The sequence below is a fragment of the Sinocyclocheilus rhinocerous genome, unplaced genomic scaffold (genome assembly GCF_001515625.1).
Source record: "Sinocyclocheilus rhinocerous isolate Xijiao unplaced genomic scaffold, SAMN03320098_v1.1 scaffold1294, whole genome shotgun sequence".
Taxonomy (NCBI): domain Eukaryota; kingdom Metazoa; phylum Chordata; class Actinopteri; order Cypriniformes; family Cyprinidae; genus Sinocyclocheilus; species Sinocyclocheilus rhinocerous.
In genome coordinates, this window is record NW_015656157.1 from 71491 (window position 1) to 84358 (window position 12868).

Here is a 12868-nt window from a genome sequence, read left to right on the forward strand (position 1 = left end):
CCTTTCCCCCCACTTTTAATGATGCTGCTGCTGCTGCTTGTCTGGGCTCAGTTTATTTCTCAGTGCAGCATCACGACTCTCAATCCTGACTTGCAGGGACTGCGCTTTTTTGTATGTTTCTTTTTTTTTTGGACTAGAATGTTTGTAGTGGAGAATTAACAAACATTCGCAGGGCTAGAGGGCTTCTTGCTGGAAGTTACATTGCTTAGAGCGTATCCCTCGTCTGTCCTGTTCACTGAGCTCTGAGACGCTTGCCATTTTTGTCAATCATCTTGTTTGTCTTTACCCAATGACTAATATAGGGCTCCAGACTCCAACTAAAACTGTTGTACATGTGATGACAAATATAATTTAATATGTTTGTTTGGTTGTTTGTTTATCATTATTATACATTTTATTTTATGAATATTTTTCAAAATGTAAAAAATAATTTGATGTAAAAAAAACTAGTCTACATTAGCAGCAACAGTCCAGAAAACTTTGTGCACATTATATTATATTATATTATGAAAATTGTTATATTTATATTATATTATAATAAAATATGAAAATAAAAATATATATAATTACATATTAATTATTATAAATATATTATATATTATAATTATGTATATTTTTATAGTTTTTATACATGTAATATATAAATGATATATAAATTGTGTTATGTGCACACACACTCATATAAAATGTATTTGATTTGATTTTTATATGTATTTATACTTTATTTTTATATCTAATTTATATATTATAGTTACAAATAGTAAGTATATATAGTGTATGTTGTGTGTGTGTGTGTGTGTGTGTGTATATATACATATATAATAAAATACTGTACACTATATATATTTATTTACAATATATAGGTAACACTTTACAATAAGGTTCCATTTGTTAACATTAGTTAACCATATTAGTTAACATAAACACGCATTTATTAATCTTAGTTCATGTTGATTCCAACATTTATTAATACATGATTAAAATGTTATTTAATGGACTTGAGCTAACATGGACTAACAATGAACAGTTGTATTTTTATTAACTAACATTAACAAATATTAATAAATACTGTAACATATGTATTGCTCGTTATTATTTAATGTTAGTGCATTTAATATATTTAACAAATGGAACTTTATTGAAAAATTTTATATATATATATATAAACACACACACACATATATAAATATATATATACTTGTCAGTGGCTCACTTGTCACTTTTTTTTAATGTGGAGCTCTGTATTATGGATCTGTATTATGAATTGTTAACGTTTTCTCTTATCTTTTTTTTCCCTCAAGCTGAGAAAAGTGGTAGATATGTGCATCAACCCTGACCCAGAGAAAAGACCTGACATCACCTACGTATATGACATCGCCAAACACATGCACGCCTTGACGATCGCAAACTGAGTCTGCTACCCGATTCCTCTTGCTTCTACTTTTAAGACCTTCGTCTGGCCCACAAATGTCATTTAAAGCTTGTTTTGCTCCATCGTAATGCAACCTGGCATCTTTCAGTACAAAAAATACAACATAAGGCACAAAGCAAGGCCTTTGGTTTACTAGAACTACATCAAAAAGGCAAAAATGACAATTGACCTTTACATATAGCACTTCTAAGAAGAAAAAGGAAAAATAAGCAGTGTTGTAAACTGGTTTGACTTGATTTTAGCTCTTTCAGATGTTGGTACTATGCGATGATTGCATATTTACCTCCATTTTTTTTGTCCTGTCATTACTAGCATGAAATGTAAATCTGACATGCTTTTCAAAATCCCGTTCCAAGAACTTTTTCACAGCAAAACGTTACGAGAAAAACATCTCTATAAAAAGAGAATTAAAATTCCCCTTAAAAAGCAACTTTGTTGCATTCGAAATTTCAGAGGTTTGTCGTTCTATTAAAAGAGCATGAGATCATAGTGGTATTTGTCACAATTTCCATGGACTAAATAACTAGTCCATATCTAAACCTCAGCAGTTTGTTCTTGCATCTTGCTGTGATGCTATAAAAACATGCATTCAATCCAAGTATTTCCTGTCCGTCCTTCCCGAACCTAAATATATTTATTGCAATACTTCTTGGGATTTTAAGCCTTAGACCTTTGCAGTTTAAAATGCGTTAAATAAATCATAGATCATGACAATACGTTTGCGTTCGCCAGCTATCGTGTAACGCATTCAGGGTGAAGTCTGTTTCTTAAAGGCAAATTCATCCCAGTATCCGCACCTCTACGGTTGATACTTGAACTTTAATAAATGATTAATGCAAAGGCCTCACTTGCAATGCAGTAACTTATAAATATTCACACAGTGCCTTGTTCTGTACTTCAGAAAGCGCAAAAACAGAGCCTTTCTTCCTGTAAACCAAAACACGTTTTTTTTTTGCAGAATTGGCAACAATTACATCATTCAGTCGCTTTACATGAAACAACCGGTGTGTCGAGCATCCTGAAAGAGGTACGTTTACAAATGACTTGTTGCAATGCAACGTGTGAGTCCGTTCGACCTCGTACACTTCCAGACTGTAACCTGTGTGCTCCTGTGCTGCTTTCCAGAATGTGGCTTGTGATCTTTGGCAGACTCGGTCTAATATGAGTTACACAAGCTTATGAAGTTATACTATACAGACAGCAGCTATTACGCAGCACCTTTTGCAGACAGTAGGATTTGCTGTGATAGTACCAAATATAAAATGGTATGTTATTTTTCTAACTTTAGTCGAGAGCATTTTTAGTGTTTACCTTCTTCTTTTTACTGTATTTTGCAATAATCACCTTTTTCTTTCGTCTTTTGTTAACATGATAACAGATTATGCTTGTTGCCTTATAGATAATAGTATGTATTTATCTTGACGAGGCACGCAAGGCCTGTTCCAGCGAGATCTGGATCCTTTACCGCGGTAAAGCACACATGAATCAAACGCTCACTGTCTGCCAGACTGTACTCTCTCTACTTCCACCCAAATCATTTGGGAGGGGAAGGAAAGAAAGGCAACTTTTTATTTATTTGTCTTTTTTGACGGTTCATTTGAACATGTTTAACATTCAAGATGCACATTAATTCTTTATATGCTAATTGAAATGAAAAAAATAAAATAAAATAAAATGACTTCAACATTTTACTTTGGTGTTGTGATTATTTAAAGTTTGAATTGACTATGTATATTCATTTAGCATTTGCAAAATTAGCATAACATTAAAACGTTTTAACTAAATCTCTATATTTTGCTGCGTTCTGAGTCGTTTTAATTGCACTTGCCAATCAATCCCCCAAAGCGTCGCCCACTCATATTTGCTTGTGTTTATTTGTATTCTTTTAGCAACTGTCTCCACTTAGCCCTGAGCTTTATTAGCTGCCAGCGTGTCGCGCTCGTGCCCCAGGGTCCGCGTCCGGCTTATTCCCTCCAGGAAAGACATCGGCAAGGGGACTATTTCCTCTCATTCTAATGAATTCCTCAAGGAGAGCGGTTCAATTTCATCACTGGAAATTGCTCCCTTGAAACTGGCAGAACAACGAAAACAAACTTAAGTAAACATCACAATTGATATCGGGCTTGTTGTTTCCACCTCTTGTAAGCTGCTGTCTTTACCCAGACTGGTCTGGTGTCGATATTAGTTGTAAAAAAGGCTTCTGGTGAGTTCTTTTTTTATTTGTTGTCTGTGTAAGGTGTACGTTTTGCTATTAGAAAACAGTTGCAGGTATCCATCTAGTGGCGGTACAGTCTAACTGCACTCCATTGACTGTAAGAGAGCTGAATGGATGCTTCTTTCTGTTGTACAGCTCACATATTGCTAAACAACAGGCATTGCTAGACAGTTTATACAGTGGAATTGAAGGGCTTAAAGTCTTTTGTTTCAGTCATGGAATACCTGAAAAATATCAGGAATATGTAAGATATTTTTAATATCAGTGTTTTCTATCCCTAAAACAGTAATGGGGATTTTGTCATTATTTTTAATGTGTCATTTTTGCTATTTTGACACATTCAACAAATGTAAAAAAGTTTAGGGATTTTTTTTGCTTTTAAGAAATTAATACTTTCCAAAAAAGGACTTATTTAACAAAAAAATACACTAAAACAACAAGGCCCCATTTTTATTATGGTTTTATCTAAAAAAAAAAATAATAATAATATATATATATATACAGTGGTGTGAAAAAGTGTTGGCCCCCTTCCTGATTTCTTATTTTTTTGCATGTTTGTCACACTTTAATGTTTCAGATCATAAAACAAATTTAAATATTAGTAAAAGATAACACAAGTGAACACAACATGCATGCTTTAAATGAAGGTTTTTATTATTAAGGGAAAACAAAACCCAAAACTACATGGCCCTGTGTGAAAAAAGTGTTTGCCCCCTAAACCTAATAACTAGTTGGGCCACCCTTAGCAGCAACAACTGCAATCAAGCGTTTGCGATAACTTGCAATGAGTCTGTTACAGCGCTGTGGAGGAAATTTGGTCCACTCATCTATGCAGAATTCTTGTAATTCAGCCACATTGGAGGGTTTCCGAGCATGAACCGCCTTTTTAAGGTCATGCCACAGCATCTCAATAGGATTCAGGTCAGGACTTTGACTAGGCCACTCCAAAGTCTTCATTTTGTTTTTCTTCAGCCATTCAGAGGTGGACTTGCTGGTGTGTTTTGGATCATTGTCCTGCTGCAGAACCCAAGTTCGCTTCAGCTTGAGGTCACGAACAGATGGCCGGACATTCTCCTTCAGGATTTTTTGGTAAACAGCAGAATTCATGGTTCCATTTATCACAGCAAGTCTTCCAGGTCCTGAAGCAGCAAAACAGCCCCAGACCATCACACTACCACCACCATATTTTACTGTTGGTATGATGTTCTTTTTCTGAAATGCAGTGTTACTTTTACGCCAGACGTAATGGGACACACACCTTCCAAAAAGTTCAACTTTTGTCTCGTCAGTCCACAGAGTATTTTCCCAAAAGTCTTGGGGATCATCAAGATGTTTTCTGGCTTTGTTTGATGATCTGAAACATTAAAGTGTGACAAACATGCAAAAAAATAAGAAATCAGGAAGGGGGCCAACACTTTTTCACACCACTGTATATAAAGATCAATAAGAATCAATTTAAATATAAATAACATTTCACAGCCAGTAAGTTTTTAAAGAAATTAATATTTTTATTCAGGATGCATTAAAATTAATCAAAATTGACAGTAAAGACATTTATTTTAAATTTCAAATCAGCATATTAGAATGATTTCTGAAGGATCATGTGACACTGAAGACTGGAGTAATGATGCTGAAAATTCAGCTTTGATCACAAAAATAAATTACATTTTACAATATATTAAAAGAAAGCTTTTTAAATTGCAAAAAATATTTCAAAATATTACTGCTTTTACTGTATTTTTGATCAAATACTTAACCTCAAACTTTTAACTGTAGCGTGTTTTGTTGCTACACACTTTGAAAATATTTATTGGCTCTCAAGCCAACTTATGACTGAATCATTCTTTTGAAGAAAAAAAAGTCATGTTTTTTTCAGTGAATTGGTTGATTTAGTTCTCAAATCTGTGTGAATGATTAATTAGCATATTGTCCTGAATCAAAATCGTTCATGAGTAACTGGAATGGTGATGAAAATGTGCTTATTTTGTGGTAGCATATGTTTTGTAACGTCCAACAATTGCATCAGTGAGTCTCCAAAAATTGAGATTTTTCTTAGGCGTCCATAAAACATGTTCCAAAGCAGTGTAGACCTGTTATTGAACAGTATGCTAGTTGTTACCCGCTGATCCGTTGTACACTTTGTTTGGCAGACTGCACAGACACTGAGAGATGTCACTACAGAAGCCCAACTGACTCAGACGTTTTTACCTTTTGCACCAAGGCCAAATATATTCTCTTTCCTTAAGATCCAGGTGCTTGGTTCAGCTCTCTATATCTGTCTGTTGCCAGAGGGACCAGCACTTGTAACATGTCCCTTCTGCATTGGCAGCAGATTCAGCTGCTGGCAGCATTTTCATAGATTTTTTTTGCCTGTATTTCGGCAAGAAAAACGTGCCGTTTCTCTTTAGGTCTGGTTCTTGAGGCGAGTTTCACCTTGTTCTTGGTGTTTGAAGTGGCCGGGAAGCTGACGCTTTATTGGCCAATTGTGTGGTCAGCAGAGAGTGACAGTCTTTGAGCCAAACTTTGTCCAAGTTTGGAGTTGTGAGTGCAGATGGGACAACAAATAAGTCATAGTTGGGGCAAAAAAAAAAAAAAAACAAGTAGGCAGAATCCGGGTTCCTCACTGTTCGTTTCCCCTGTGGACATGCATGGAGGAAAATAGCTAGAGCATCTCAGGATTTTTTTTTCTTTATTGAAAGGATTTGTGCTTTGAAACATGAAATATCAATAGCATGCAGGTTTGAAATAGCTTGTGGCGCATGCTTGGCAACTTTAAACCAATTAGTTTGTGAGGGGAATAGAATTATCAAGGGATGATCTCCAAACATCCACTATTCAAACCATTGCTCTTTTTTTTTTATTTGAAAAGTTTTCTCCAAAATGCTATATCTGGCAATATCTTAGAACTGCGGTTTCTAAGGAAAAAAGAACAACAGCGAGTAAACTCTGACTTATGTATTGTTAATGATTCTGTTTTTACTTTCCTTTTGTTTTTTATTGAATCATTTTACAAAACGCGTTCCCTCATATACATGCATGTAAAAAAATGACTTCAGCGATGAATATCTGATTCCAGCTTTTACTTTATCACTGTAGACATTTTCTACACACATCAACAAAACCTAACATTTTGTCTTTAACATATATATTTTTATATTTTGGTTGACAGACTGAAGGACTTGGAGTTATTTGTCAACACTGTTACCATTTTATTTTATTTAGTTTTTTTTTTTTTTTTTTTACTGTGTCAATGTAATTATCATCCTTGAAAACTTTGCTTTCTGAAACAAGCAAGTCTGCTTTTTTGATGCTTTATCTTATGTTTTGTCATGTTTTTAGTTTGGGAATATTCGTAACGTCAACTCTGTTACTGTTTTTATATATAGTAAACAAGTGATGATATGATGGTGATATTTCTACAAATATACACTTTTTTGAAGGACATTGAAGTTTCACCACAAGACTTGTAATGTTAAATTAAACAAAAAATATCAACCCTGTTACTGTCAAACCTTTTACCTTTTTGAAGTTATGCTTAAACATATATTAGAATTTGATTATTTATCTTGAGATGACAATGCAATGTATTAACATTTAATCACATTATTGTTTTGACAGAATGTTTAAAATCATAAGTTTTATGTTTAAAATCATGTTAAAACAACCATTAAAACCTCCATTTACTTACATGACAGTAATCTATGAGCTGACATTTGTAGGCATACTACACACACATATGCATAGACAGTGTTGTTGTCCATGTACTCTTATGTATTATGCATGTCTTTTTTCTTCTTTTTTTTCCCCAGAGGAAGCATTGGGTAATATATGGACATCTGTGGTAAACCTTAGCAAAGTAAAAAATAAAAAAGGCTACCCTCTAAGCGGGACCCATAAACATTTAAATAGCATCTCCTGGTATATTTAGCCCATGTTGCCCGTCCAAGAAAGCATCTCTAGAACCTTTTGGGGTTTTTGTTAACTAACTATTGGAAGCAAATGCTAGGTTGAGGTTTCAAAAGAAATCTGATCCAGAGAGTGTCTTTACAGGTGGTTTTTACCCACAGCTGCTTTGAATTCTGAAGCCTTTCCAACTAAAATGTCACATCCCATCCTGTTGCCTCCCTCCATCAAGCTGCGAATGAGAAAAAAAAAAAAAGTAAATCGACTTGCTTGCGTAAGCATGAAAAGAGAGAATGTTTTCCATTATTTTCTTCTGGAGTGTAAAGTAATTAAAATCATTCTGAGTCTGAAAAAATATTTAACAAGAGATAGACAGGGTCCATCTTGTAAGCTGTATGTAAATTGTAATGGTGGAGCATTGATATGTGTTTTTTTTTTCTTTTTATGCAAATGAAATCTGCAATGTATTAACTGATCATACTTGTTTGGTTATTAGGATTTTGTCATTTCATTCAGGTTTATGGTACTTTTTTGAATGATTGAAGTCATGCTTTTTATTTTATCCGACCGCACTCACAAATGAAAATTTAAAAGTAATGTTCATTTTCACACATCTTTTTGTTTTAGGCATAGTTTTTGTCTTTTGATGAATATATGCTTTAAATGTAGTGTTATTGTAATATTGTGTTGTCGCATTTGTTCATTCATGTTAATTTCACTGTTTTACTGACTATAATGTATCTAACTTTAGAAAAAAAAAAGTGCAAAATTAACATGAAAATGAAAAAGTTCTCCTAAATTTTAGAAAAGTTATTGATTTCCATGTGTCAAGGTAAGTTCTCCATAAACAATCACTTTTGTTTGCATGTTTACTTTATCAAAAAACTGAAATCATTTTTAATCACTTTGTTTTCTTTCTTTAAGGACTTTAATCGTTTGCATTTATGTTGATTTCTGAATTAAGTACAGTCTTGTCTGGATAAGATCGAACTTCATTAAAAAATAAGCTTGTAACAACCAAGAAGTTATGTAGAATTATTATGCAGAACTTGTGTTTTCTTTTCATTTTTACAGCTTGTAATGCAAAGAGGTAAGTTTATAGTTTGTGTGTTGCCATGTCATAAACATGTCAGATGTGATAATGTGATATTCTCGTTTCAAGTGTTATTACACTGACATGAGTTCTGCTTCCATTGGAAAGCTTGTTTTTTCTTGCATATTCATACAGAAACTCATTTAATCCAGTGCATTTCATCATGGTCTCATATCCTCTGGATTGGCAAAGCACTCCTGGATGCCAACCGCTACAACTGAATTCTTTAAACTCTGTTCGCCTACGCATTAGAGCCCTTTGGACTCGGGCTCCCACCGTTTTCCAGTGCTGTAATGTTGTGCAGGTCCCTAGTAAATCAAAAACGCTACCAGATGCAGGCGTCCTCTGAGCTTTGCCTCCCCAACCTCACTGAATGAAATGCTCTGTTTTGGGGCCTTGATTTACGCGGCGAGCGTGCAACCACAGGCATTCCTGCATGAACCTGTGGCCTCGCTGCACGCTGAAGCAAAAGCCCGCGTCTGCCTGTACGTTCCCACGCTTTCCTCTGTACTGTCTGCCAGCGGAGGCTGTACCGCTGGTCTCTGGTCATTACGAGAAGAAAGACAGGCTGCGATGCAGGGAAGGCTGGAATTGTCGGCAGAGTCGCCGCCGAGATGCTTTTCATTGGCTGATGACCTTGTGAGTCCTTCGTTGAGAAGAATACAGCTTTGAAATCACGTTCAAAGTGGTTTGGAGTTGACGGCAACACAGCTGGAGATAGCTGAAGTTTTCACCGACAATGTTTCTTAGAACAAAATGACTTTGTATATACTCCATCACAAGCAACTGCAAAAGACTCTATATATATTTAGAGGTGAATTATCTGTTTTGGACGAATTTCTTTGCCCGGGGAGAATGCTGGGAGCGAGCTGTTGTCGGCTCTATTTGTTGACAGCTTTTAACGCAAGAGAAGACATCCTGTGTTTTAAAAGTAGTTTGCTCTGACAGCAACGAAACAACAAAGTGGCATGACCTGCCGCATGTGGCATGACCTGAGGATTGCCGGCCTGGAGTTTTGCTGGCGATAAACAAGCAGACAGCATTCATTTTAAGGGGAAACGGCAAGGGGAACATTTGCGGGAGGATGGAGCTGCCTTTTCCTAACAAACGGCTCGGCGTGTTCTTTTCCCAACTCTCTGCGAGTCGTCCTAGTCGCCCTCCTTCCCTCCCCCGCATCCTCTCTACCTGTTCTTGTCAGCCAGAGCTCAGGCTTTGTCTCAAGACCAGACAACCAGGAATAAGGATAACAATAATGTGTTGGATCTTCAATGCAGTCGGTGATCAGTGAAGAATTTGTGAAGGGTCATTGTCGGGTAAAATGCCATTGAAAATCTGTCAACAATAAGTTTCTTTGTATCAGTCGATTGTTATTGTAGTTGCTTATAAAATCACTTTATTCTTGAACATAATTGTTAATAATTGTTCTGGGGGCATTTTATGAAAATAAGAGTGTCCAAAATAAAGAAAAGAAAAAAAATATTTTTTTAAAACGTGCCAAGTTCTATACATGTTGATTTCTAATGTTTGTTTTCATACTACTTTCAAGAAAATGTGAAATTCCTATGTATAATTATAGCGATGTACAATTTCCAGGATATCATTGCCTGTTTTGAATCTTTTTATATTTTGTTTTATTTTTGTGTTTATATAGATGTTCTGGTAACACTTGATTTTACAGTACATGTACTTACAGTGTACTTACCTAAGAAAGTACTGGGTAGTATAATGGCGCTTTTCCACTGCATGGTACGACTCGGCTCGGTACGGCTCAGTACGGCACGGCACGGCTCGGTTTGGCTCGGTTTGCGTTTCCACTGCAGTTTAGTACTGCTTTAGAGTGGGCGGGATTATTCACATGTCGTTATAGTGGTTAAGGTTAGGTTTAGGGGTAGGTTCAGGGTTAGTACCTAGTTATTACCCATTTAATATAATTGCTATGATATATGTACATAGTACGTACATGTGGAACAGGACTGTAAAATAAAGCACTACCAATATTTTTATCCTGCAAGTTGGTTGCGTCACGTGTTTGATTTGACAGAAATTTTTTAAATATTAATAACAATTTAGCAATTTTGTCAAAATATTTGTGTTTTAGGAATTTAAAAGATACTACTAAAGTAACTACAGACTGCTAGTATTACACCTGCATTATGATGTAAGGGAAGTTTAATCACTTTGATCTTTTTTTTTTACTTAATTGTAAGGTAAATGTATATAAAACACATGTAGTGTATAAACGTACAGCAAGTTAACACTGGTTTTCAACTAAAATTTTTATCACTCTTTATGACATTTTGAGGTGTTGAGTGTGAAATGCATGTAATATGCATTTATGCAAATACATGAACATGGAAATTATTCCTTGAATTCATTTAAAGGCCAGCATTTGCATACAGAGTCATAATTAACTATTTACAACTTCGGTCCCAATAAGCATACTGAATGTGAATATTTCTCACAATGGTCCACCAACCCCCTTTCCAATTAAGTATGCCGCATGAAATCGCTTCCACCGCAGCAGAACCTCGGACTCTCCCTGTGTTTGTCTGAAATGATCCAGAGAGTTAAAAGTTTGAGGCGAGGCACCAGAATTGACTCTCAGCGCCTAACCTTTCCGACAATTTCCCCTGTGTGCATGCGAGAACGGGTAAAAAAGTTGCCCTGATTAGTTTACAGTTTGCTCAAAAATCAGCATAATAAAGCATTTGACTAGGATGAAGAGATCAAACATCCTCTGCTTGTTTACGATCGCTCTGCAGAGATGCCACGTCGCCTCCTCTCTGACCCTGAGGCACGGAGTCACTTAATGCACTGCGTTTCCATCCTGCGCTCCCATTTCGCCGGCAACCAGCAGCGCAGGAGTTCCCGATGGAGGCCGGATAGAGCGCAGCCCCTCCAGGCAGTCCTGGGGTGCAGTTACCCCCGGCATGTGTCTCTGCATGGTAATGAAGATGGGATGCACCACCATGAAGTAGATAGAGGAGCAAGGCTACTCACCAAGGACTGACCCATGGTTCAGAGGACAGGAGACTGGCGCAGTGGGAGAGCCCCTTCGCTCGCTGATCAGAGGAACTGCGCCTTGGATGCGACGCTGAAGGCAACTCTGAGAGAGAGAGAGAGAAAAAAAACTGATTAGATGTTGCTGTCGTCGCCCATGCAGCTAGCTGGAAAGCCTTTTTCTTATTCTGGGGCTTGTTTGTTTCTTGCCCCCTCTGAGCCTTTTGTCATCCTCAGACAGCGACGGATGCAAGTTCTCTGTGGTGTGGGGCTTTGCTCGTAATTAGCTGAAAGTTCTCAGAGACTTGACAGGAAGAAAGTGTGGCAGAAGCTCAGAGTGCTCGCTTGTTTATCATTTCCTCTTTTTTGCCCCAAAATCTTTCTCTGAAAAAATCAAAAACACTTTCGCTCCAAGACTTTAAGACTTAATTTGAACTCTTTATTTCATCTGGAGCGTAGAGTTTTATGGTTAGTTACAGTATCAAAAGTGTATAAACTGAGCAGTCCTTTTCGGTCCAGAAAACAAACTTTTCTCACAAGAAGTTTTGGTGCACAACTCCATACGTTTGATTGCGGCAGTATTTCCTGCATTTCACACAGTTTACATGCAAAACAAAGTCGATAGGATAGCACAGGGACATCATTTATAGATTCTGAAGTGTCTACATCTCTCATTATCTGCTTCTTCGGTTATACAAAGATCTCGAGTTGTCAGATGTGTTCATCCCGTCTGAAGTTTGTACAGAATTAACAAGTAAAATAAACTGAGCTTTTTATTTTTATCATTGCTCTTTGGATATGAACCAAGTCTTTGCCCTATAACTAAACTTGCTTGCTTTTATTAGATGATATTCACAAGTGATGCAATATGCTGGTCTTTATGAGTCTATCCTAAAGTGCCCAGTGAGGAATAAACTTATTTTCCCTGAATCCAGATCTTGAAGGCAAAAGTGAAGGGCAAGGGTAAGTTTTAACTCCTCTAAGGCCACTTTAAGCAGCTTAATGTCAAAATAACAACATTCATCCAGTCTCATGCCTAATAACACAAGGGAATGTCAACATGCACTATTTGTACAAGAATTCTGACACTTCCAAAACTAAGGGCTCTAATATTGCTTAAATAGGCACTGGTGTTAAACTTCCTTACACTTGTGCTGTTACAGAACAGACTACCCAGGGTCTAGAAGGTGCTCCAGGCATGTACATCAAGAGAAGAAGGGGCAGA

General features: G+C 36.4%; 1 protein-coding gene and 1 long non-coding RNA gene across 4 annotated transcripts in view; one reads left to right on the plus strand and one right to left on the minus strand.

Moving 5' to 3' along the window:
- LOC107719540 (serine/threonine-protein kinase Nek7) overlaps positions 1-3549 on the plus strand; it is a 60105-nt gene extending 56556 nt beyond the window's left edge. For all 3 annotated transcript variants that reach the window (XM_016526971.1, XM_016526972.1, XM_016526970.1), the window contains one exon: positions 1302-3549. In XM_016526971.1, coding sequence (XP_016382457.1) covers positions 1302-1412 — 111 coding nt within the window. In that variant the 3' untranslated portion in view covers positions 1413-3549. The remainder of the gene's footprint in view (positions 1-1301) is intronic.
- A 3893-nt stretch (positions 3550-7442) lies between these two features.
- LOC107719543 (uncharacterized) lies at positions 7443-11745 on the minus strand. Its single transcript, XR_001637524.1, has 2 exons — positions 11644-11745; positions 7443-7782 (listed from the first exon to the last, which is right to left on the minus strand). It is a non-coding gene; the product is annotated as an uncharacterized LOC107719543 (long non-coding RNA).
- Between the last annotated feature and the right edge of the window lie 1123 nt (positions 11746-12868).